Source organism: Tursiops truncatus, chromosome 12, assembly GCF_011762595.2.
Source record: "Tursiops truncatus isolate mTurTru1 chromosome 12, mTurTru1.mat.Y, whole genome shotgun sequence".
NCBI classification, from domain to species: Eukaryota; Metazoa; Chordata; class Mammalia; order Artiodactyla; family Delphinidae; genus Tursiops; species Tursiops truncatus.
The window spans coordinates 21,120,433-21,146,652 of record NC_047045.1 but is presented as its reverse complement, the minus strand read 5'-3'; the positions used below and the strand labels follow the sequence as shown (position 1 = coordinate 21,146,652).

The window sequence follows — 26,220 nt, the reverse complement described above, 5'->3', positions numbered from 1 at the left end:
GTCAAAAGTCAGGAGACAGGGCTTCCCTGGTGGTGCAGTGGTTGAAAGTTCGCCTGCCGATGCAGGGGATGAGGGTTCGTGCCCCGGTCTGGGAAGATCCCACATGCCGTGGAGCAGCTGGGCCCGTGAGCCATGGCCGCTGGGCCTGCACGTCCGGAGCCTGTGCTCCGCAATGGGAGAGGCCACTAGCAGTGAGAGGCCCGCGTAGCGAAAAAAAAAAAAAAAAAAGTCAGGGCACAATGCCAGGCCACAATGAGTCTTGCTTCTCCCAGATGCCTTTGCATCGAGATCCATCTTGGCTGAGAGGTGCATGCGCACCTGGGGAGAAGGTCCTGAAACAAATTAGCCAGGGGGTAAAAAGACGATTGCCAGAAGGAAGGCAAAGACCTGGAAGAACTGACCTACATAAATGATTTAACTGCCCATTTACCGCACTCCTCCTCATTAAGGAGGACGCCCACACCCTTTCTCTCCAGATGTGCATCTCTGCCCACCTTCTTTTTTTCTTTTTTAATAAATTTATTTAGTTATTTGTTTATTTTTGGCTGCATTGGGTCTTTGTTGCTGTGCACAGGCTTTTCTGTAGTTGCAGCGAGCGGGGCTACTCTTCATTGTGGTGTGTGGGCTTCTCATTGTGGTGGCTTCTCTTGTTGCAGGGCACAGGCTCTAAGCACACGGGCTCCACTAGTTGCGGCACATGGGCTCAGTAGTTGTGGCACACGGGCTTAGCTGCTCCGCAGCATGTGGGATCTTCTGGCACCAGGGCTCAAACCCGTGTCCCCTGCATTGGCAGGCAGATTCTTAACCACTGCGCCACCAGGGAAGTCCCTGCCTAGCTTCTGTCTTAACTAAACAAACTGTTTCTCTGTGTGCTCCTCCACTTGTTGTTGTGCTATGTCTCTAATAATAAACTTTCTACTTGTTTTTACAGTTTTTGCCTCCGTGAGAAATGCGTTTTCCACTGGGGGCAAGAGCCAGGGAAAAATAGCTTCTAGCCTCTAGCCCTTGCTGGTCTGGTGGCTAGGATTCCTGGTTTTCATCCAGGCTACCCAGGTTCAACTCCTGGGCAGGGAATTAAGATCTGGCTTCACGCCATCGCTCACTGCTGCCTCTCCGAGATGAAGGCAATCAGTAATTTTTACAACAGTGAACAAAAATACATCTTAAAAAAACTCCCACATAGGAAAACATTATTGATGTTTCTAAAACTTATCAAGATCTTCTAAATCAGTCTCCTAAATCGAGAACTAACATGCTTTATAGACTTAAAAATATATATTTTTGGCTAACTTGTCCAACGGTCTCAGTATGTTTTCAACGGAATAACAGTTAGGAAAACACCACAGAATTTTAAGAGGAAAATAGGCACCGCTTAAACACATTTTTTAATAAAGCAGTAATTCACAAAAATATTCATTCTTACCATAAAAGCAACCAGAGTTTCAGAAACAATCTCTCCATGGGCTGCACATTCTTGTCCTATTTCTCGAATGATATTCTTTATAACACTTTCAGCCTGAGTGGGAGGCATTCTGGCTAAATAAAAAGATTTTTTTAATTGCATTTATATACTATTTTTTCCTCTTTAGATTTCACCACTAACATATTTGTAAAGTCATATTATTTATTAACTTATTAGTATTTACGAGTATCTAGGCCCCTCCTGTTTTCATCACTTTGTTTCATATTTATAAAAATGACAGTGAGAGCAACTGGAATGCTTCAAATGATTGAAACATTCCCTCTTTATTTAAATGATGGTGGTTACCAAAAGTACATTTATAGCATGATATTTTTAAATTTAAAAAAAGGTTAAGGGCTTCCTTGGTGGCACAGTGGTTGAGAGTCCGCCTGACGATGCAGGGGATACGGGTTCGTGCCCCGGTCCGGGAGGATCCCACATGCCGCGCAGCGGCTGGGCCCGTGAGCCATGGCCGCTGAGCCTGTGTGTCCGGAGCCTGTGCTCCGCCACGGGAGAGGCCACAGCAGTGAGAGGCCCACATACCGCAAAAAAAAAAAAAAAAAAAAAAAAAAAAAAAAAAAAAAGGCTAAACACTATTGGGGGCAGGGTGGAGTAGAATTAATGAGAAACCCCACTCCCATTTGTGTAGGCGGCCGAGTACAGCTTGAAAGAGGAAATGCTTATTCCACCACATTCACTAAATGACCTTTCATAATTATAATGACTCTTGGAAAACAATTCTTGCTTGGATCGTCTAAATTCTCTTCCTAGCACATCCAAGTTGGCATTTAGACTCTTGATTAAAAACATAAAAGCAAAAAATATTACAGGAGTTATGCATCACGGAAAAAAATGAACTCCTGGTTATTAATTCCATTTACTATAAACCAGGAAAAGGTGGCGGGTTTTAATGGCTATCAGGTTTTCTGATTCGTACCAGTAACTGAGCACAGGGGAAATAAGCATGTAGAGAATTAAAAAAGGCAATCCCCGGTAGATAAAGCTAACTTTCAGCGTTATTAGGGTTCAGGTAGGGTCAACAACACGTCATCTTGTCCAACAGAACCGGAGTGCCCGGTTTCCATCGTGACCCGACCCTTTCCTAGCTGAGACCTCGGGCATCTGCTTCACCTCTCTTTGAAGCGGTTTCTCATGTGAAAAATATAGATTCGACTACTACCCTCTCCCCGGAGTTGTCGCGAGGACTGAATTCTATACATTTAGTGGTTAAAATAGTGCGTGGCAGAAGGTAAGCGCTTAAAACAGCAGCTCCTAACGAGCCCGTGCTCAAACGTTAGCCTTGCGTGTGCGCGTGCGCGAGCGCCCTCGGGCGCCGGGCCCGGGCCGCTCACGACTCCCCTCAGTACCCGCCCGTGCTTGACTCTGGGAAGCCTAAACCCCCAAGTTCAGGCCGTCGGGGCGGTGCAAGCGGCCCCGAGCAGCGGTGAGCGGGCTCAGGCGCCATCGCATTACGGGTTAGAAGCCTGATCCGCGGACCTGGGTGCCTCCGGCCGGAAATGACCGCTGTTTCCGTTCAGCGGCGGCGCCCAGAAAGGAGTCCTTACAGTTCAGCCTCAACTAGGCTAGACGGGATGCTCCAGCGGCCCAGGCTCTGTCCACGGCCCCACGCTCGCTTCCTCGCGGGGTACACCTCGGGATCAAGGGCGCGGAGCCTCGAATGGGCTGACCTAGGCCGGAATGGAGAGCTGGAGCCGCGCCTACCCGATTCTTCCCCGGGGTCTTTGCGGGGGCCTTCTGGGCAGCTGGGCTCTCTAGGAAGCAGCGTTATAACCATGGAAACCGAACGCTAGGGCCCGAAGGGGGCGGGACCAGGATGTGGGTAGGGCCAAGGTGGGGAGGCGTGGCTGAATCCAAGCTTGAGAGTCTTTCCCGGGAGGATGGACGAGAATAACTTTATAAAACAAAGACAAACAAATACAGAGATACCCAGGGACTTCCCTGTGGTTCAATGGTTAAGAATCCGCCTTCCAACGCAGGGGACAGGGGTTCGATCCCTGGTCGGGAAAGATCCCACATGCCACGGAGCAACTAAGCCTGTGTGCCACAACTACTGAGCCTGCACTCTAGAGCCCATGTGCCACAACTACTGAGCCCGTGAGGCACAACTACTGAAGCCCGTGTGCGCCTAGAGCCCATGCTCCGCAACAAGAGAAGCCACCGCAATGAGAAGCCCACGCACAGCAATGAAGAGTAGCCCCCGCTCACCGCAACTAGGGAAAGCCCGTGCGCAGCAATGAAGACCCAACACAGCCAAAAAAAGCTACAGAGAGACCCAAATCCCAGGCAGAAGAAGGCAGGTTCACTACACCTCAGTGGGTTAAGGGTGTCAAACACAAGATCTCTTAAACAAGAGTATTAATTAACTTGGTAGCATGGAAACCTATTCAGCCTTTAAAAAAAGGGGATACAGTGGGGGAGGCGAGCAGATGCCAGTTCCTAGAGATGGGAAAACAGAAGGGTTGTATTCTTGAGAAATGCAGTGCATATAAAAGTATTGTTGCTGGAAATAATCAATAAACAATCCATAACAGGAACAGAAAAGAGTTTTAACTGAGGCCTACAGCCCTGGACACAGCCTTTCAAATAACTCTGAGGAATTGCTCCTGAAAAGCATGGTTTTCAACAGTTTTATATTTTGTCAGAACAAAGAATATCAAACAAGTCAGGGATGCATTCCTTCAAGGTTTCAAAAAAACAGATTAGCATGTACACAGCCAGTCAGTATGGCCTTGGCACCAGGAAGGAAGTCTTATCATTGAAGGAGTACCAGCATTGGCTGCCAAGGAAAGAGCTCTAATTTTAACACAGGGTCAATGCACTTTTCTTTAATGATTAAAGCAGAGGTACAGTGTATGTTTGATAGGCCACAAACCGGCTGTTTTAGTTAGCATAAAATTCAAGTTAAATTACGTATAAGCCAGGATGACTTTCCCCATACCTCAATATGTGAACATTTCTTCCATTAGTATCTAGTTTTTAAAAAAACAAAAGAAGGATCACAGTTTAATTTCACGTCCTCTTGTTCAAAGGAAGTCAGTAATAGGATAGCCCAAGATGCCAGAAGAGAAAACTGCACGTTCTAGAAGCACATACAACCCATCCGAGTCTGGAGATGGAATAATGAGGTTTTGTCCTTTAACGGTAATGTTCGTTAGGTCCACCTACTGACATGAAAGTACGAAACAGCATTAAAATGATATTAGAAGCAGAGCATCAAACAACGAAGTTTTATTTTTAAAAAGGCTACTGCCAGTAATTTTTCTCAAATTGCAAGCAAATATACCAAATAAACTTTACTTAAGGACATTCACAAATTATTAGGAAATGAATCAACACAAAAAATACCCAAGTCATACTATAAAAGGATTATTTATCTTCCCCTTCTAGAAAATTGTTGTAGAATGTGGATGAAGCTTGTGCAAAAATAGATTTTTAGAGTAGCAAGATACATAATAGCAAAACACTGGAAATACAAACACCTGAGATTTAAGGAATGTTGATAAAGTAAAACATTAGGCAGGCATTTAAAATGTGAGTAAAAACCTGGTGTTTGTCTTATATTTTTAAAAAGCCAAATGCAAAATATATATACAGTATGACCTCAGCTATATTCATATACATAATATATAAAAAGTGTGTAAGTCAATTTACCAATATCCTTAGCCGTGTGTGGATCTAAGTTATTTATTTATTACTTTATTACTTATCTGAGTATGGGTTAGTTATTTTTATTCCTTTATACTTTTCTGAATTTCTAGATTTTCTATAATGAGTATATAGTCTTATGATCTATAAAACAAAATTGAGAAAAAAATGAGAGGACTAGCTATTCATAGAAACTGAGCCCAATTTGGAAACTGTAAATACATAAAGTAACACAACAAAAAAGAAAGTGATATAGCAAAATTTTAACAGCGGTTATATCTAGGCAATGAGAGCATGGCTGTTTTCTTCTTTATACTTTAAGATATCTACCAAAATGTGTTTCATGAGCATATATTATGTTAGAATATTAAATATTTTGGGGGACTCCCCTGGTGGTCCAGTGGTTAAGACTCCATGCTTCCACTGCAGGGGGCACGGGTTCAATCCCTGGTTGGGGAACTAAGATTCTGCAGGCTGTGTGGCATGGCCAAAAAAAAACAAACAAGAAAAAAGAACATTAAATATTTTTTAAGCTGGTAAGAATAATTCCATCATGTTAGGTATAATTTTAAACTAATGGGCAAATCCTGGCACAAATACTTCCTGAGTGTGTCTGATACTGCTAGTTGCCTACCTAATATACAAGTTCTTCTCCCTTACCAACACTGATTGTGTTGTAAATGACAATGTTCTATTCTGAAAGAAAAAAAAAAGGTATCTCAGCAGCCCCCGCTTTCAGCTAGGGGTGACCTGTGACATGGTCCTGGCCAATGAGATGTAAGTGGAATCACTGGATGGAGAGGCAGAGAAAGGCCTTTCATATTTATGTCTATCTCCTTCCCTTTTCTTTGTACTTGAAATGAGAATGTACTGGCCAAAGTTCCAGCAGCCTTATTGTGAACATGAAGATGAGAACCACAGCTTAAGGGTGAGGAAACAAAAATCTAAAAAAGAGCCTGAGTTCCTGGTGATATCTCAGAGCAGCCATATCAGTCTTCTTGACTGCCTACCTCCAGACTTCCCATAACATCAGAGAAAATAAACCTCTATCTCATTATTTAGGTTTTCTGCTACATTCAGCCAAATTCAATCCCTAACTGCTACCTACAATAGGTGTGACTTTGGAAGTATTATGTAGCCTTTTGTGCTACATTGAATAATTGGCCCTAATTCTTCACTCCTCCTTGCACGCACACCCTTGTTATGGACTTATGTGGAGTATCCTTCCTTGCCCTTTGAGTTTAGCTATATGACTTGCTTTGGCCAATGGGATGTATGGAAGTGACAGTGTATCAAGTTCAGAGTCAAGGCCTTAAGAGACCCCACATTTCTTCTTTCCCTCTTGAGCTTGTGTCACTGTCATGAGAAGAACATACCCTGGCTAGCTCTTGGGTCCCAGGAGAAGAATGAGAGGATATGGAGCAGAATTGCCTGAACCAGTCTTTCAATGAGATGCAGAGCTGTCCAGATGGGCCCAACCTAGGTCAGCCCAACTCCAGCCAACCTACAGATGTGTGAGAACAAATAAGCACTGTTTTAAACCACTGAGTTTTGGGGTAGCTTATTATACAATATTACTGTGATAATAGTTCATCTATAAACCTCTCAATGGTCCAAATTTCTCATTTATGAAACAAAGATAATAATAGCATCTACCTCATAGATTTGTTAGAATAAAATGAGGGAATCCTTATGAAGCACTTAGCATAGTGTCTGGCATAGCTTAAGGGATCAGTACATTTTAGATATGATTATTACCTTTAACACTATTGTTGACAAAATCAATATGAAAATGTATTTCACACTCCCATGACTTATTGGACTTCCAGTCTTTGTAGAACAAGTTTTTTCTAGTATTAACATGGCAGCAATTTAAAAAGAAACATGGAGGAACTAGAGAGCCTCCAAAAAATGATAAGAAGAATCTTGTCAGAAAGAAATGGAAGGAGTTGGATATATTTACCTTAAGAAAAACATGGCCTGAGAACTAGTCTCAGTTTTGTTAGAAGAGAAAGAGGACTTTATGTTGTTTCAGAACACCAGAGTACAAATCTACAGACAGTAGTGGATCTAACTTAACATAAAACAAACAGAGTTGACCAGTTGTGATGGAAGTCATAGGAGAGAAAGTGAGCTCCATTTTACTGAATGCTTTTAACTCAAAGATAAATAGGATTATCTTCACGAAATGGCATAGACTTAATTCCTATGATTAAGTGACTTTAAGATGTCAGGGATCAGGGACTATCACACTTTTAAACAGGGGAATATATATGTGAGTGTGTGTGTGTGTGTGTATTTCCCTAAAGTCTTAAGAGCAAATGAGTTGAGCATTTTACCATGTTTACTAATTTTTGTTGAATGGTGGACGGTGTAAATGTTATCCTTGTTGACTGCCTGAATTTTGTTGTCTCCCTTCAAGGAGTGTTGAGCTTTGGGTTTTTTTAGGCAGCTAAGTTATTTCTGGATCATTTTGATTCCTTTGAAAACTGTGTTTCAGCTGTACTAGGAAGAGACTAGAGTAGCCTTCACTCCAGGGGCAATTTTGCCCCACTACTAAGTAATGACTGCTCAGAGGTTTTCACTGAGGACTTCCCATTCTGACTGGTCAGAGCTCAAATGTCTGCCCATCCTCTGTGATTTCTGGGAATCATTTAGCTTGCAACTCCCTGGTTATTCTTTGATGGGCTGTGTGGATTTTCAGTCGATGTATGCACAGCCAAACATTTAGCAAAGACTCAGATTTATGGAGCTGTGCTTTTTTTTTTTAAAAAAACAACAACAACAAAAAAAAACTCTGCCCTTCAAATTCAGCTCCCTCAGCCTCTGAGAATGCTGGTCTCTGTCTCCTCAACTCAGCTAATCTCTAGTCTCTGTTTGGGTTTATTTTCCAAGTATTCTGGAAATTGCCTCCACAAAGAAAGTTAGGGAGGCATTCAACCTCATATGCTCCCTTTTTCTCAGGCATCATAGTCCTGTGCTGTCTGTCTTCCAATGTCTGAAAACAGTTGCTTTATATATTTTGTCCAGTTTTCTGGTTGTTTGTGGCAGGAAGTTCAGTTCAGTCCTTGTTATTCCATCATGGTCAGAAGTGGAACTGTGGATAATCTTGGAGAGATGATAATAGGAAACAGTCACCTAGGAGAGCAGAAAATTATGCTTAATAGAAATTTTCAGTTCATTGCTGAGAAGAATGGATATTCATCTGAAGGTTACGATCATGAATATAAAGTGAAAGCAATCTGCCAAGTTGAGTGACTTTCTTCAGACATTGCTGAGTAGCTCGGGGGCCGCCTGGGAAAAATAGATAGTTTTCCTAGTCCAGAATTGGAGTGTTGCCAGAATAGCTGTTACAATGATAGATCAGGACTTTTAAACCAGCCTCGATCAACAAAAGCAATTTAGCAGTTCTTTAGATATTGCAAAGACCTTACTAAGAAAGTTTCCATTTACTAAAAGAGATATATAATGAACATTTGCAAGAGTTTACCAAGTTATTTCACAGATAATAACAAATGAGTGGTTCCTTACAACAGCATCACAAGAGCGTGAACTATCGTTCATTGCATTCTACAAATTCAAGATTCAGAGAGCAAAAAAGACCAGCCTAAGATTACACAGCTACTAAGTCACAGGGCCATCTTAGTTCTACTGCTCAAATCAGTATTTCAAATTTGAAGGGAACTCTTTTAAGATTCTAAGAAAAGTTCTAGACTCCTTCCCCCAGAAAAATGCATCAGGCCCCTAATTTTACATGTAATTTCAGAGAATTCAGATTCTCTGAAACTCATGCAAGTGTCCGTAGATTAAGATTCTCGAATGCACCTGGACAGTGGTTATGTGGATGTTCACTTTATAATTATGTATTCAATAGTGCATATGTTATATTAACGTTTTCTGTATATGCTTTATTTCATAATAAAAAGAAAAGGCACAATAACGTAGAACTTCTCTACTTTGAGTTATGCTTTTTGGCTATAGATCATTAAAATGGAGCTGCATCCTGGTTTCCAAAAAATCCTCAAAAGTTAAAAAAAATCCAGATCTTGTGCTGTTCACTGTACCTCATTCTTCTTCTCCATTATTATCCATATGCTATGCAATGGTTGGCTACTTTAAAAAAAAAAAAACACAGCCATTGTGTTAGTCTACGTAATATATGTGGTATACCGATTTTGAAAGGGAGGAAGTCATAGTCTTAGAATTAGCTGACAATTTCCTTTCCAGTTTAACTTTCCTTCTCCACAAAAATGCTTGCTAACGGAAAGGGAAGCTGAATTTTCAGGGTAATGATGAAAAAGAAACTGTGGCACAAGCAAGACAATGCAAGTCGCTCCTTACTGCAGTTTCCCTTAGAAAAAGCATGAACTATTTTCAGTCTACTTCCCACATCCTTTCAGTCAAGAAGATCGCAAGATCTTTTTTTTTTTTTTGCGGTACGCGGGCCTCTCACTGTTGTGGCCCCTCCTCTCCCATTGCGGAGCACAGGCTCCGGACGCGCAGGCCCAGCGACCATGGCTCACAGGCCAAGCCGCTCCGCGGCATGCAGGATCCTCCCGGACTGGGGCACAAACCCGCGTCCCCTGCATCGGCAGGCGACTCCCAACCACTGCGCCATCAGGGAAGCCCATACAAGATCATTTTTTTAAAAATATTTATTTATTTATTCGATTGCATTGGGTCTTAATTGCAGCAGGCAGCCTCCTTAGTTGCGGCAGGTGGGCTCCTTAGTTGCAGCTTGCCGGCTCCTTAGTTGCGGATCACCAGCTCCTTGGTTGTGGCATGCAAACTCTTAGTTGAGGCATGCATGTGGGCTCTAGTTACCAGACCAGGGATCGAACCCGAGCCCCCTGCATTGGGAGCGCAGAGTCTTATCCACTGCGGCGCCAGGGAAGTCCCACAAGATCATTTCTTAATCAACTTCCTTAGAGAGATTCCTCTTTAGAGGTTAGTTACATGGGCACAGATATGAAGAGGCAGAAAAAAAGCAAATTTTGAGTTTCCTGACACAAAAATAGCAAGCTTCTTAAGTTCATTAGGCTGACCCTTAAAAATCTACTTTTCTTTATGATTGTCAATTACCTTTAAAAATAAGATGAGGGCTTCCCTGGCGGCGCAGTGGTTGAGAGTCCGCCTGCTGATGCAGGGGACACGGGTTCGTGCCCCGGTCCGGGAAGATCCCACATGCCGTGGAGCGGCTGGGCCCATGAGCCATGGCCGCTAAGCCTGCGCGTCCGGAGCCTGTGCTCCGCAACGGGAGAGGCCACAACAGTGAGAGGCCCGCATACCGCAAAAAAAAAAAAAAAAAAAAGATGAATGATGAGGAAAAGCATTAATTATTTTTGTTTCCCACCTTTTTCTCCATCACATGAATCAGCCAGTGGGCAAACAACAAACCGTAAGATCAGATTTTCACAACCCAGATGGGGGGAAACCTGAAACACTTACTGCAGATCCCCAAGCATGGGGTCCTGCTCTTTCATGTGCTACAAAAGAATTGAAATTACAAGAACACAAAACGAAAAAATTAAATGAGTGAATTCTATCATAATCAAAATCGAGCCTCTAAAAAAAAGTGAAGGCAATAGGTTCTTTCTTAAAGGTATTTTCTCCCCAAACCAGGTAAATGTCGTATACAGGAAAAAAAAAAAATTTCGTACACATAGTCCCAATAAGGAAAGCAGGATCTAAAGCATAAACACCTTTGCATTACAGCCTCTGTGGCAGTGATTCTCAACGCTGGAGAGTGAGGGATAGCATATCAGAAATACCATGGGAGCCCCCATGGTAAACTCTGGTATCTTATCTACTTACCTACTCTGTATATGCAGATAATGTTACTAGGTAGCTTTCACCCACCGACTCCCACACCCATCTCCCCAATCCTTACATTAAGAACCAAGTCTTCATTATTGCCTCTTGAATTACTTCAATTCTCTCCATTCCCACTTCTCCTGAATTTATTACAGCAACTACTTTTTGTGGGGTCTGGGCCTGGATTACTACAGCAGCCAACTAAATGAGCTCCCTGCCTCCAGTCTCGTCTCCCTCCGAATCCTTGCCTACACTAAAATGGTACTTCAAAAATGAAAATCTGATCAAGTCATTCCCCTGCCTAAAACCTTATGAAGGCTTCTCAGTGGCCTTGGGGTAAAGTCCAAACTCCTTGGCACGGCATACAAGGTGATCATGATCTGATCTCAGCTCAGCCATCCAACCTCAGCTCTCACAACTACCTCCCCTCCCCCAAGACCACACTCTTTCTACTCTCTGGCCATGTTGCATTACTTGCTGGCCTCCAGATCTTTGCACAGAGGTTACTTCCTCTATCTGAATGTCCCTTTTCCCTCTTCACCTGGTTAATTCCTCCATGTTTTCAGAAGCCATGTCTCCTATGAAACTTTCTCTGACCTGTCAATATTGGGTTTAGAGTCCTAAACCTTCACCTCCATCTGATTCCAAAACATTTCCACCATCCCAAGAGGAATGTCCATAGCCCATCCCCCCAGTACATACACCTGACAGAGCTCTCAGTACTCTTGGGGAATCTATTTTCTTGTCTGTCTCCCCGACTAGACCACAAGCTCCTTGAAGGCAGGGAACATATTTTGTGGAATCCCCAGCATCCCTAAGAACAGAGCCTGGGATGTAATAGTCACACCAGACGATCTGGGTTAGGGAGGTGAGTTTAGGAGTGCGCGAGTGAAAAAAAGAGAAATTTTAGATGGCTTTAATGTCTTTATTGAAAAGTTAGCGTGATTTTGGAAGGAATTACAATTTTGGAAGGAAAAGAGGAGGCATTTAAATGAGAGGTCTTCAGATCTTCCTCTGACATAACTTTTGATTCTCATGCTTTAGGATGTCTTACCTACCTCCAAGTACCCCTTTAAACATCCCTAGGAAGAGAGGATGCTTAGTCTTCTCTCCTTCCATCCATGCCTCAAACTAGAGTCGGCAGTTTCCAATGGTGCCTGGGCGTCAGAAGGTGGGCGCTGACTGAGTAACAGATCCCTAGACTTACAGGAAGAGCAGGTGTTGGAGGTGGGCATGAGGCCTGGGGATTGGGCTCCAGACTGAATTTCATCTTTGTGCTTCGTCTCCCTCTGAAGGGCACTATAGCATGGCTCCCAAGGACAAACTTTAATTTGGTACAGTCTAAACCCTTATTAAAGAAATAATATTTTCAGGCTCACAGACATAGAAAACAAACTTATGGTTACCAAAGAGGAAAGGGGGGGGAGGGATAAATAAGGAGTTTGGGATTAGCAGATACACACTACTATATATAAAACAGATAAACAATAAAGACCTACTGTACAGCACAGGGAACTATATTCAATATCTTGTAATAACCTATAGTGGAAAAGAATCTGAAAAAGAATATATATACATCTGATTCACTTTGCTGTACACCTGAAACTAACACGAGATTGTAAATCAACTATACTACAATTTTTAAAAAAGAAATAATTTTATTTTCTCAATTATCAAGGAACTCACCTTGCTCTGTAGTCCATAAGTCCTCATTTTTTTGAGGAGGAATTTTTTTGACCCTTTCCAGCTTTGCTGAAATTGTAAAAGAGCTGCATTCCACTTTTAGCAGCTATTTTCTTGTGGCCAGATAATGGCCCCAAATTCCATCAGATTATTTGAAGACAGTTGTCCCTCCAATGGGGAGGGCTGGACTGCCAATCCCTCCTGGCATACTGCAAGTATATTCCGTAACATCTTACAGAAAAACCCGAACAAACTTTTTGGCCAACCCAATAGAGAGCTAGTAACAGGTCACCTGAATTTCTCACCTGCACTCCAAGCTCATTATCTCTAACACTGATCTTCTCTCCAAGCCCATCCCACTCTTGGCATTCTTTGTTGGGATGAGTTGTCACCGATTTAATAACAGGCCCAATGATTAAAGCAGCCAGGAACCTGCTTCCGGTAATCTTCCTTCTCTCCCTCCGTCACCCTTCACACGCAGTCTTGTCACTAGGCCAGCCCCTTCTACCTTCTTAGCCTGTCTGATGTCCATTCCCTTCCCTAATTACTTCCCTAGTTACTGTGTTTGGAGGTCTCCTAAACGTTTCATCTGCTTCTAGTCTGCCCCCCTCCCAAATGCAAGGCTGATCAAGTAATTCTCTATGTACGGCTCTTTGAAGATTTCCCACTACCTAGAAGAGAAAATTCAGTCCCCCTAGAATGGGATGTAAGTTCCTCCTTGATCTGGCCTCATCTCTAGACCTGTACTGTCCAATCTGGTAGCCACCAACTACATGCATCTGTTTAAATTTAATGTGGTTAAAAATTACATGAAATTTAAAATTTAATTCTTCAGTTGCGCTAGCAACATGTGGTTAGTGGCTACCATATTTGACAGTGAAGATATAGAACTGTTCCATCATTGCAGAAAGTTCTATTGGGCACTCATGCCTGCTGTACCTCAACTCGAACTTCCAAATGACTCTCACCCTTGAGCATTCTGTGCTTTGGCTAAAGCAACTTCCTTTAATTAGAATACTTGCCCTACCCAACTGTGACTTTCAAGACACAGTTCAAATGTCATCCTATTCAGTGAAGTCATTCCTAACCAAATCTCCCACCTACACATGGTTGGTCACTTCCCTCTTTGGGCCTCCATTGCACTTTATGCAGACCTCTACCCTACAGCCCCCAACACTCCTTGTCACATATTGGTGTTCATGTCTGTTTCCCGTGACTACAGTGTGAGCTTGCGGGGTGAGGCAGGGGCCTACCAATCTTATTCATCTTTGTGTTCCAGGCTCCTAGACCAATGCCTGACATATAACACACACTCAGTAACAATTATTGTGAATGAATACATATTACAAATAAATATTCTTAAGGTCAAGAGTCTATCAGTCTTCATAAACAGCTAACACTCCAATTTAAATCCTTCACTGACAGGTAAAAACCTTGAAGAAGAAATGTATTGTCATTCAGGTCATCAAAATACACCAAAAGGATATCCTCTCCTAAATCACAGTCTCATGCTAGAGCTGCGTTCCATTTAAAATTAAGCCATGAGCAGTATGACAGTTTCAGTGGGTAACTGAAGTGGTTTGACAGGTGCACCAAGATGAGCCCGACTGCACAAGGAAGCAACTCTGACTTCAACAATTATTAGATACACACCCACAATACTAAAAGCATGAAAATTTGGCTGGCATTTAAATATTTATTAAGTGCCTAGTATAAAAACAGTTTATCGGGACACAAAAAAACACAACCCAACAGAAAAATGGGCAGAAGACCTAAAGAGACATTTCTCCAAAGAAGACATACAGATGGCCATTAGGCACATGAAAAGATGCTCAGCATCGCTGATTATTAGAGAAATGCAAATCAAAAATACAATGAAGGGACTTCCCTGGTGGTGCAGTGGTTAAGAATCTGCCTGCCAATGCAGGGGACACGGGTTCAAGCCCTAGTCTGGGAAGATCCCACATGCCGCGGAGCAACTAAGCCCACGTGCCACAACTACTGAGCCTGTGCTCTAGAGCCTGCAAGCCACAACTACTGAGCCCGTGTGCCACAACTACTGAGGCCCGTGTGCCTAGAGCCCGTGCTCCACAACAAGAGAAGCTACCGCAATGAGAAAGCCACAAAACACAATGAAGAGTAGGCTCCGCTCGTCGCAACTAGAGAAAGCCCACACGCAGCAATGAAGACCCAATGCAGCCAAAAATAAATAAATAAATTTATATTAAAAAAAAGAAGTCTACGAATGACAAATGCTGGAGAGGGTGTGGAGAAAAGGGAAACCTCCTACACTGTTCGTGGGGATGTAAATTGGTACAGCCACTATGGAGAACAGTATGGAGGTTCCTCAAAAAACTAAAAATAGAGCTACCATATGATCCTGCAATCCCACTCCTGGGCATATATTCAGACAAAACTATAATTCGAAAAGAACCCATGTTCATAGCAGCACTATTTACAATAGCCAAGACATGGAAACAATCTAAATGTCTACTGACAGATGAATGGATAAAGAAGATGTGGTATACACACACACACATGCACACACATATATACACACACACACACACACACACACACACACACACACACACACACACAATGGAATATTACTCAGCCATAAAAAAGAATGAAATAATGCCATTTGCAGTAACATGGATGGACCTAGAGATTATCATACTAAGCGAAGTAAGAAAAAGACAAATACCATATAATATCTCCTATATGTGGAATCTAAAATATGACACAAATGAACATATCTACAAAACAGAAACAGACTCACAGACATAGAAAACAGACTTGTGGTTGCCAAGGGGTAGGGTAGGGAAGGAGTGGGAGTTTGGGATTAGTAGATGCAAACTATTATATACAGGATGGATAAACAACAAGGTCCTACTGTATAACACAGGGAACTATATTCAATATCCTGTGATAAACCATAATGGAAAAGAATATGAAAAAGAATATATATATGTATAACCAAATCACTGTACAGCAGAAATTAACACAACATTGTAAATCAACTATACTTCAATAAAATTATTTTTAAAAATAGTTTATTGGGACACTTCCCATTATAAAAGTAACATTATCTTTATGGAAACCTGGGGGGGATAAAACTCCATCACCTATAGTTTCATTAACAAAGACTGACATTGTTAACATATTTGTGTAATTATTTATTCTGTATTTATCCATGTATGTATGTTTTACATTCTTATCATACCTTATATTATTCTTTTTTTTAAACATCTTTATTGGAGTATGATTGCTTTAAAATTAGTGTTAGTTTCTGCTGTATAACAAAGTGAATCAGCTGTACATATACATATATCCCCTTCTCCTCCCTCTTGCATCTCCCTCCCACCCTCCCTAACCCATCCCTCTAGGTGGTCACAAAGCACCGAGTTGATCTCCCTGTGCTATGCAGCTGCTTCCCACTAGCTATCTATTTTACATTTGGTAGTGTATATATCTCCACGCCACCCTCTCAATTCGTCCCAGCTTATGCTTCCCCCTCCCCGTGTCCTCACGTCCATTCTCTACGTCTGCGTCTTTATTCTTGTCCTGCCCCTAGGTTCTTCAGAACCATTTTTAAAATCAAATCTTCTTAAATAAATGGGCCAATGTTTAGGTTGTCTATTCTATTCCATTGGTCTATTGGGTGATTCCTAAACCAATACCACACTGTTTTAATTGAAATATTTGTATGATAAGGCTATGCGTCTGATAGGCATCATCCCCCTGCCTGATTCTTCCTCAGGAGTATCTTAGGTTATATAATCAGTTAACGATAGCCCCTGTTTATTGGCCCCTATGTGTTTTACTTCTTCACAATATGCTTGGACTATTAGCTCAAAGCCTGCCAGTGCCAAACTCAAATTCTTACACATCCAATTGCATTAAACAGAGCCCAAACAAGCATATTCTTTAGCCATTTAGAGCCTGCCTCTCACAAAACTGCAACTAGTATCTGCTAGCCATAGATAAGACAAACATTGTAGCTATAAAAGGCCCCAAACCATTGCTGCCTGTCTTAGCTCAGGCAGCTATAACAAAATACAGGCTGGGTGGCTTAAACAAAAGGCGTTTATTTCTCATATTTCTAGAGGCTGAGAAGTCCAAGATCAAGGTGCCAGCCTGGTCAGGTTCTGGCGAGAGCCCTCTTTCTGGTTTGCAGACATTCCTGGTGTCCACATATCGAGGGTGGAGAGGCAGCAAGCCCTTTGATGTCTCTTCTTATAAGGGCACTAATGCCATCATAGGAGCTCCACCCTCATGACCTTATCTGAACCTAATACCTCCCAAGGGCTCCGCTTCCCAGTACTATCATATTAGGTGTTAGGGCTTCAACGTAAGAATTTGTGGAGGACAAAACATTCAGTCCATAACACTGCCCTTTAGAACTCTCTGATCAGAGACGTCTCTCATTGCTGAAGGACATCATCTAGATCTGTAAGTCCCTCTCCGATTCCCCTCGGCCCATGACCTCCTTTGCCCTCATCCTCCTTCTATTCTTGGACTTTGCTCTTCCTTATGAATTTTAGGATCATCTTTTCATGTCCCAGAAAAAACTTATTGGGATAGTTATTGGAATTGTTTTGAATCTATAGATCTATTTGGGCAGCATGTTTAAATCATTTTATCCTTTAAATTTTCTATTACTGAACATAAAATGTCTCATACATTTTGGCCGTAACTCTCTTTCAGTAAAGTTTTAAGTTTTTATTCATAGAAGACTTGAACATCTTTTGTTATATTCTGATTGTTTGTGGCCAGTTATGTAAAATTACATTGGTTTTTGTGCGTTGATTTTTGCTAAACTCTCTTATTAATTCTACTAATAATTTATTTGTGGATTCTCGGCTTTTCTAAGTATGCAATGATATCATATGCCAAGAATGACTGTTTTATTTCTTCCTTTCTTATACATTTACTTATTTTTTTAAAATTTACTTTTTTTATTTTTGGCTGCGTTGGGTCTTCGTTGCTGTGCGCGGGCTTTCTCTAGTTGTGACGAGCAGGGGCTACTCTTCCTTGTGGTGCATGGGCTTCTCATTTCAGGTCTTCTTTTGTTGTGGAGCATGGTCTCTAGGCACGCGGGCTCAGTAGCTGTGGCTCACGGGCTCTAGAGTACAGGCTCAGTAGTTGTGGCGCACAGGCTTAGTTGTTCCGCGGCACGTGGGATCTTCCCAGACCAGGGCTCGAACCCGCATCCCCCTGCATTGGCAGGCTGATTCTTAACCACTGTGCCACCAGGGATGCCCCCTACATTTACTTATGTTTTAATTAATATACTTTATTTAGAGCAGTTTTAGGTTGATAGCAAAATTGAAAGGAAGATACACAGATTTCCCAATTAGACTTTCTTTTTTAGAGAGGCATTAGGTTTACAGAAAAATGGAGCAGAAAGTTTAGAGAGTTCTCATATACCCCTCACTCCAACCCCCAGCTTCCCCTACGTCTTGCATTAGTGTGGTGTATTTGTTACAATAGATGAGCCCATACGGATACAATATTATTAACTAAAGTCCATGTTTGCATTAGGGTTCACTGTGTTGTGTATTCTACAGCTTTTGACAAATGGATAATAACATGTATCCACCATTACACTACCACGCAGAATAGTTTCACCGCCCTAAACCTCCCATGTACTCCACCTACTATGCCTCCCTCTCCCCTCCTCCAGCTCCTTCCTCTTATTCCCTCCCCCGGACCCTGACAACCATTGATCTTTTTTTTCTGTCTCTCTAGGTTTACATTTTCCAGAGTGTCATATAGTTGGAATCATAGAGCATGTAGGCTTTTCTGATTGGCTTCTTTCACTTAACGATATGCATATAAGTTTCCTCCATCTCTTTTCCTGGCTTGATAGCTTGATTTCTTTTTAGCATTGAATAATGATGAAAGAAATGTTCACATATTGAGGTACAGGGAAAGTCATCCTGGCTTATACATAATTTAACTTGAATTTTATGCTAACGAAAACAGCTTGTTTGAGGCCTATCAAACAGACATTGTACATCTGCTTTAAAGAAAAGGGCACCTTGACTAGAAGTAAAGAATGTCCCTGTTACAAATAAAGTTAAATGTCTCCCTTCCTTGCATGCCAATGATGGTACTCCTTTGATGATAAGACTTCTTTCCCAGGTGCCAAGGCCATACTGACTAGTTGTGTACATGCTGATCTGTTTTGCTGAAAACTTGAAGGAATCCATCTCTGCCTTGTTTGATGTTCTTTATTCTGACAAGATATAAAAATATGGTGAAAACCATGCTTCTCCAGAGCAGTTCCTCAGGGATATCTGAGAGGCTGTCTTCCGGGCTACAGTCCTCAAATAAAACTCTTTTCTATTCCTATTACAGATTGTTATTGATTATTTCCATCAACAACAATAATATTCTATTATCTGGATGTATCACAGTTTGCTTACCCATTCATCCATTGGAGGACATCTCGTTTGCTTCTGAGTTTTTGCAATTATGCATAAACCTGCTATAAACATTTGTGTGCAGATTTTGTGTAGATAAAAGTTTTCAACTCTTGCCCTTTTCTCATTGAAACGAACTTCACAGTGATAATTTTGGACAGGAGGACCGAGGAGCACTGCACAGTACCGGAACCAGAGATGGCATGGCGACAAGTTCTTCAGGGGCATCCTCCTTCCCCAACAAATACATCTAAGTAGAAAGAGCAGCGAGCTATGCGAATGAAGCTTCTAGAGAAGTCCTCAGCTCCTTCCAATATGTTGCTGCTCCCGCCAGTCCGATATAGAACATTCTGGGTACGGCCAGTGTAATAAGTCAGATAGTCCATAGGGTGTGCTGGGAAGGGAGAGTTAAGACTGGTGTACAACAGAGAAAGACAAATATCATATGACATCACTTATGTGTGGAATCTAAAAAAATGATACAAATGAACTTATTTACAAAACAGAAATAGACCCACAGACATAGAAAACAAACTTATGGTTACCAAAGGGGAAGGGAGGGAGGGATAAATTAGGAGTTTGGGATTAGCAGATACACACTACTATATATAAAATAGGTTAAACAACAAGGACCTACTGTAGAGCACAGGGAACTACTCTCAGTATCTTGTAATAACCTATAATGGAAAAGAATCTGAAAAAGAACGGAATCACTTTGCCGTACACTTGAAATTAACACAACATTGTAAATTAACTATACTTCAATAAAAAACACTTTTTTAAACACTGAAAAAATAAAAAAGACTGGTCTACAGAGGCAAAAGTGGAATTGACAGACTAAGTAACCTCTCTGGTTTCCTCATTTTAGAAAACCGTAAGAGGAGGTGTATGAACGAGAGGAGCCTTAAGTAAACCCTCAGCCCTGTAATTCTGTTATTTTAAATCTACAGTGGCCTAGATTTGCTCCATCTGTGGACTTTCTCCAGCAGCACCCTGGAATAGAAAACTGTAGCAAAGCTCAAGCCGAGGTGGAGAAATGATAGGGGATGGTGTGTTGAGCTGACCAGGGTATAACTGAACTTATACCTGTGGGTGTCAGAAGGCCAACTTGGCAGAAAGACTGTTACTTCTGATATCGAGTGAGGGGAAACTGAGGTCTGTGGAGCCGAAATATCAAGAAGTGATGGGGGAGGGGAGGGATAAATTGGGAGATTGGGACTGACATATACACACTACTTTATATAAAATAGGTAACTAACAAGGACCTACTGTATAGCACAAGGAACTCTACTCAATACTGGGTAATGACCTATAGGGGAAAAGAATCTAAAAAAGAGTGGATATGTGTATATGTATAACTGACTCAGTCTGCTGTACAGCAGAAACAAACACAACATTGTAAATCAACTATACTCCAATAAAAATTAATTTAAAAAAAAAGTGATGAAAGGTGAGTGGTGGGTCATCGGTGCTGTTACAGAAATTGTAGTCTAATGTTGGAAGGGTGGGAAGTCCAAGTTTGTGATGCTCCCAGCATGTGTAAGTGAGGTGCTATTAAAGTCCTTCAATGATGGAATTGAGGGAATGTATACTGCCAAGTATCTGACTTTCATTCCCAGAAAGAACAATAATCAGATTGTGATCCTTAGAGGTAAGCATAGCTCCCAAGAAGGAAGAAATTCCCTCCTGCGGCATGAATGTCATCTTTCATACAAAAATCAATGCAAAAAAATCGATGCAAAGAACTGCTTCCAAATTCAGCCTCAATGATATACAATATGTGACAACTACTCAAATGACTTAAATGATCCTTATGTAGACCACAGGGCCACTTTTCTTACCTATATGCTAGGGAGCCACCTGCTGTCAAAATAGGATCCTACGGCTACAATTTCTTCCATTTTTTTCCAACTACATAACTGCATATGCTTAGCTCCAATAATCTAGACTAAGAATTTTATAGAATTTAAGAAGCCGACATAACTTTAAGTGAGAAGTAACCCACAGTACGCTCCTTGTCTCTTTTGCAAGTCAGATATAAGCATTTATATCCATTTGTTACACATTGCAATTCTCAAAGAAGTTTCTGTTACACAGGAATTAGTGAAGCGGTCTGTAATAACAAATGTCCCTGCCAATTTCCTTCTTAGTGTTTTTGGGAATACTACTCCTTCCCTGAAATTGTCTTTGCCTGTCCCAATGCTACCCAACCTGCAACCTCAGCTCAACTCTTACCTCCTCCATGAAGGTCCATGAAGCTGCGTGGACTTCTGCTCTATCCCCGAGGCACCCCTCTTCTTGGTACTTCATCACACATGCACTGCTTCATGGTGATATATACTAGGAAACTAACATTTACCATATGCCAGCACTTTGTTGCAAGCACTTTACCTTTATGAACTTATTTAGTTCTCATAGTAACCCTATCACTATCATAATCTGCATTTTGTAAAAGAGGAAACTGAGGCCTAGAGAGCTTAAAAAAAGACTTTGTCCAATATCATCAAGGTTATTAAGCAGTGAAGCCAAAATTAAACCCATGCATCTGCCTTTCCAACTTGTTTGTAAGCACCCAGAGGACAAGAACTATGTTGCAAAATTCTTTTGAGTTCTTATAGTGCTTAGCCTGGTGCTAGAATCTTAGGAGCTCGTGTTTATAGTTTTACTACAGTTTACTAATCATCCAGGAAATCAGAATACCCAAGGAAGAGGATTGTTTGGTCCCATTAATCAGCCTGATATAAAACAAGTCTGGCAAGAGACTATAGTAATAATAGAGAACTTATACTGAGGCTGTACTATGAGCCTGGCACTGCGCTAAGTATTTTTATATATTAACACATTGAATCCTTTTAGTAAGTCATTGCAGAGAGGTACTATTATACATATTTTATGGGTGAGGAAACTGAAGCACAGAGAGATGAAGTAACTTACTTGAGGTCACACAGACTCCAGCCTAAGCCTAACCTATATGCTATCGTCTCACACTTACTGTAAAAGGATGTTTATCTGCAAAGGGATTTAGAAATTGTGGAGAACACACAGTGATGAAGATGGCCTTCCTTAGAGAACACGGACTCCTAATCCTGTAATCTCCCAGTAGGATTGCACAGGCCCTTGGGGATCCCTCCAGTTACTGCTGCCAGCACTGAGCTGGCCTCAGGGGGGCACTGCTCCCCTTTTAACACCTCAGCTTTTATACGCTTGCTTTTAAAACTGCGGCAATCTTGAAGCAAGGCTGGAACATTTAAACCAGAATCTACCAAAGTCCAGGGTAATAACACAAATAAAGAAATCATTAACAAAAAGTCCCACAATCTGGTTCCAAGGTGTGGCCTGCTCTCCAAGCTTTGAACAAAGTGGAGACTTGACTTTCCTTCCTGCTGTCCATCCTTGTGTCTACCACTCAAAAGCACTCAGCTGGCACCTTTCCTCTTCAAAGTCAGGCCCTTAGAGGGCTGGGTCCAGGAGGAGGTGGGACTTTCCCGTGGGGTGAGACATAATTCAGAATTCCTGTTTCCTTTATGAGGGCCTGCCTTTTCCACAGATGATGGACATTGGAGATGAAGGGGAGGTGCCTCCCCTTCAGCCACTCCTCCAGGAATGAGACCTGTTCTTAAGCCTCAGCAGACAGCATCCCAAATTGAATGTCTGTATAAGATATTTACTGATACGGTAGTAGATGGTCACACACTAACTCCTTTGGTCAGGATATCAAGAGATTAAAGGAATCCTCACACCGGGATGCCTGAGAGATTAGAGAAGCCAGCAAAATGAATGGAGTCTGGAAGGAACACAGCCGGACGAGCCAGTGTGCATGTGCAGATGCGCCCCCGAGCACGGACTAGGGGGCAGGGATGCACATTTTGTTTCCAGATACTGTAATTTGGGGTGCTAATAACCACCAGGAAGACTGCATGTGGAGACAAAACCGAGGACAGTACACTCGTGACCACTCCTGCTAATGCTGCCTCCAAACCTGCCAGGAGCCTGGCTACCTTGAGGAGAACCAGACCCATAACTGTAGATGCTCAAAAAGCTATTCGTTAATTTCACCAACTGCCTATGTAATGCTTTTATTTTTTTATTTATTTATAAATTTATTTGTTTTTGGCTACATTGGATCTTCGTTGCTGTGCGCGGGCTTTCTCTAGTTGCGGTGAGCAGGGGCTACTCTTCGTTGTGGTATGCGGGCTTCTCATTGCGGTGGCTTCTCTTGTTGTGGAGCACGGGCTCTAGGCGCGCAGGCTCAGTAGTTGTGGCTCACAGACTCTAGGGCACAGGCTCAGTAGTTGTGGCGCATGGGCTTAGTTGCTCCGCGGCATGTGGGATCGTCCTGGACCAGGGCTCGAACCTGTGTCCCCTGCATTGGCAGGTGGATTCTTAACCACTGTACCACCAGAGAAGCCCTTATTTTTTTAAAAACCAACTATTTCTGAATCTGGCAACAATGCTTTACCTAGAAGATTTTTCTCTGGAGCTTACCTCCGGAATAAATTTGGTTATTTGCCTCTACAATCCACCCCATCTAGGTCAGAATAGATAGACAGATAGATAAATAGATAGACGTTCACCGTGGTCCAGAAATTCCTTCTACTATGGTGCACACCAGAAGTACAAGGCTCTGCAGGGTCAGTGGTTACTGACGAGAATAGATGGAAGAGTTTCTTTTGCTTGAAAAGCATTTCCTTCCTGATCATGTAGAAATAATGTTATCCGTCATGTCTATTTTTTAGGTGCAACTGTTTTCTAAGAAAATCTTCTGTAGACACAGGTATCTATGAGATCTTCACGTAAAGTAAAGGTCCGCAAATGACAGCTCGCAGGCCAACTCCATCCCCCTACCTGTTTATGTACTGCTTGCAAGCTAAGAAGGATTTTTATACTTTCTTAAACCGTTGAAAAAACAAAGAACAATAACATTTTGTGACGTGAAATTCAAGTGTCAGTGTCCGTAATAAAGTTTGACTGGGACACAGCCATGCTCATCCTAAGCACTGTCTAAGGCTGCTTTTGCTCCACAACAACGGAGTTGAGTAGTTGCAACAGAGATGGTAGGACCTGCAAAGCCTAAATATTTCATATTTGATCCTTAACAGAAAAAGTTTAGCAGTTCCTGACGTAGTGTAACAGGCACTCTTACTTTGATGCATAAACTACATCTTCATTCTTTTTCAGATCATCTCAGTGGCCTTATTTTACAGATGAAGAAATGAGAGGCCCAAAAAGGTTATTAACAGAATGATGCAGAGCCTGAACTAAGACATTTGGCCAGATTGTTTAAGCCCTCTAAATCTTAGTTGCATCACTTATCAAAAAACAGCATTGACCTCATACAGCGGTGGTGGAGGTAGAAGGGAATAATGCATATATGGGGTTTAGCACAGCGTCTGCCATAAGTGCTTACTAAACACTAAACAGCTATTTTTATTAGCTAATAATATCATTATTACTATTAAAACTCAGATCTTCTGATTCAGCCTAGTACCTTTTTCACTACCATAAACTATACTCCCCTCAAAAAAAAAAAAAAAGAAAAAAAGCAATAGGTTATATAATCATTGGTTTTAAAATGTTTCTGGTGTTTTATCGAGACTTGAGATAGTTTCACTCACTCCCCAGACATCTGATCCACTCATATCCTCAAGTTTCTACCAAGGTGACATCATAGCGGCCACAGATGGTCTTTGGGGAGATGAATAGCACTTACTCAGGAAGATCTACAATCATTTTACCTCTTCTGATCTGTAAAAGGAGGAGAATGCTTGTTCTATATAACTGAAAGCTCAAAGGAGATAAGAAATATGAAGGCGCTTTGAAAAGTGAAATGTCTTTGCAGTAAAATTATACATCTATGAAGTCTTCTGCAAAAGTAGACAATTCCTAAGATCATTATCCATTCATTGGCCATCAGGAGGCTTGTCATCTTGTGATCTATGACCTAAATATAATGCTTAGGTTCTCTTTATTCCTTGATTCGGAGAGCAGCAAGCAGTACCCAGCTCAGAACTTTGGAGAGGGTGTCAGTGATGGAAGAAGAGAGAAAGTGGTCAGCAGAGGGAAGTGAACAGATCAGGGATCTCCTGAAGCTTCCTGCCGTCTATGTACCTAAGCCTTACTCACCTACTCACCATGTGTCTCTCTCCTAAGGACCCTCTTTACCTCCATCAATCTGCCTTCCTTCTTCCTCATCTTTCTTTCTCCTCTTGTCTTCCCTGTTTCTTTCTTCTATCTCTTTTCCCCCACTCCATCCTGCCTCTCCTTCTTTCTCACTTTGTCTGGAGAATGTTATTTATCATTAGTTCTTATAGGATAAAACGCTTCTATTCCATGTTCTTAATGTTATATTATTCTCCCACTCATGTAAATTGTTGTTCTTATTACTTGAGAAGAAAAAATTAAATAAATAGGACTTCACTGTTTGCAAATGTGTCATTCTGTTAATCCCTGGGTCTTCTCAAAACCCCGTTAGAAAACAGTGTTCTGAGTTACAAAAGTGAAAAATGATAGCAAAAGCTTTCACTCTTTTTTTTTCTAAATAGGAAAGTGTCTCTTGACAACAAAAGAGTTTCCTGCATTGTGAACTTGGAGGATCACCTGGTTGCTTTAGCTCTTTATCTTTACTGGGGACATCTTTCTCTGATCCATTTTGAAGATGTTCATAATCATGCTATTGCCTAGCAAATAAATTCCAGTTCTCTAGCATGGTGTTCGAGAGCCTCCGTGGTTAACCCTGACCTCTCTCCAGTCTTATTTCTCACAACCCACACTTTATGGACCATATTAGATGACATTGTCCTGTCTCTGCCTTTCCTCCTAAACTTCTCTCTGTTTGGATTAGCCAGCTTCTCACCAAATCTGCCAACTGAGATTGGACTGGTCCTTCAAGGCCCAGATCAAAACTAGCCATTACATTTCTCTGAACTCCTGCACCCCTTTGTTAATGCCTCCATTGGGGTACTCCCCAGATTTGGAACTGCATTTTTCTTATCATTGTTTATGAACCCATCCTCTCCCACTACTGCCCGATATATCTCTGTAGTCCCTATGAACTTACACAACAGGTTTTCCATGAGTGCTTAATGTATGACCAAACCTATCACCTCCAGCCTAGAGTTCCTATCTAAGATCTGAAAAAATTTTGATTAAAATTTTTTTTCCTTT

General features: G+C 41.7%; 2 protein-coding genes across 2 annotated transcripts in view; both read right to left on the bottom strand.

Annotated features, from left to right (window-relative positions):
- The window catches only part of CFAP206 (cilia and flagella associated protein 206), a 33,368-nt gene extending 30,093 nt beyond the window's left edge, over nucleotides 1-3,275 (bottom strand). The window contains exons 1-2 of the mRNA XM_073789416.1: nucleotides 3,028-3,275; nucleotides 1,424-1,532 (exon numbers count right to left, since the gene is read on the bottom strand). Coding sequence (XP_073645517.1) covers nucleotides 1,424-1,532; nucleotides 3,028-3,257 — 339 coding nt within the window. The 5' untranslated portion in view covers nucleotides 3,258-3,275. The remainder of the gene's footprint in view (nucleotides 1-1,423; nucleotides 1,533-3,027) is intronic.
- A 1,418-nt stretch (nucleotides 3,276-4,693) lies between these two features.
- The window catches only part of C12H6orf163 (chromosome 12 C6orf163 homolog), a 57,852-nt gene continuing 36,325 nt past the window's right edge, over nucleotides 4,694-26,220 (bottom strand). Inside the window, exon 8 of the mRNA XM_004320666.4 lies at nucleotides 4,694-8,266. The gene's annotated coding sequence lies outside the window, so the exon portion shown is untranslated. The remainder of the gene's footprint in view (nucleotides 8,267-26,220) is intronic.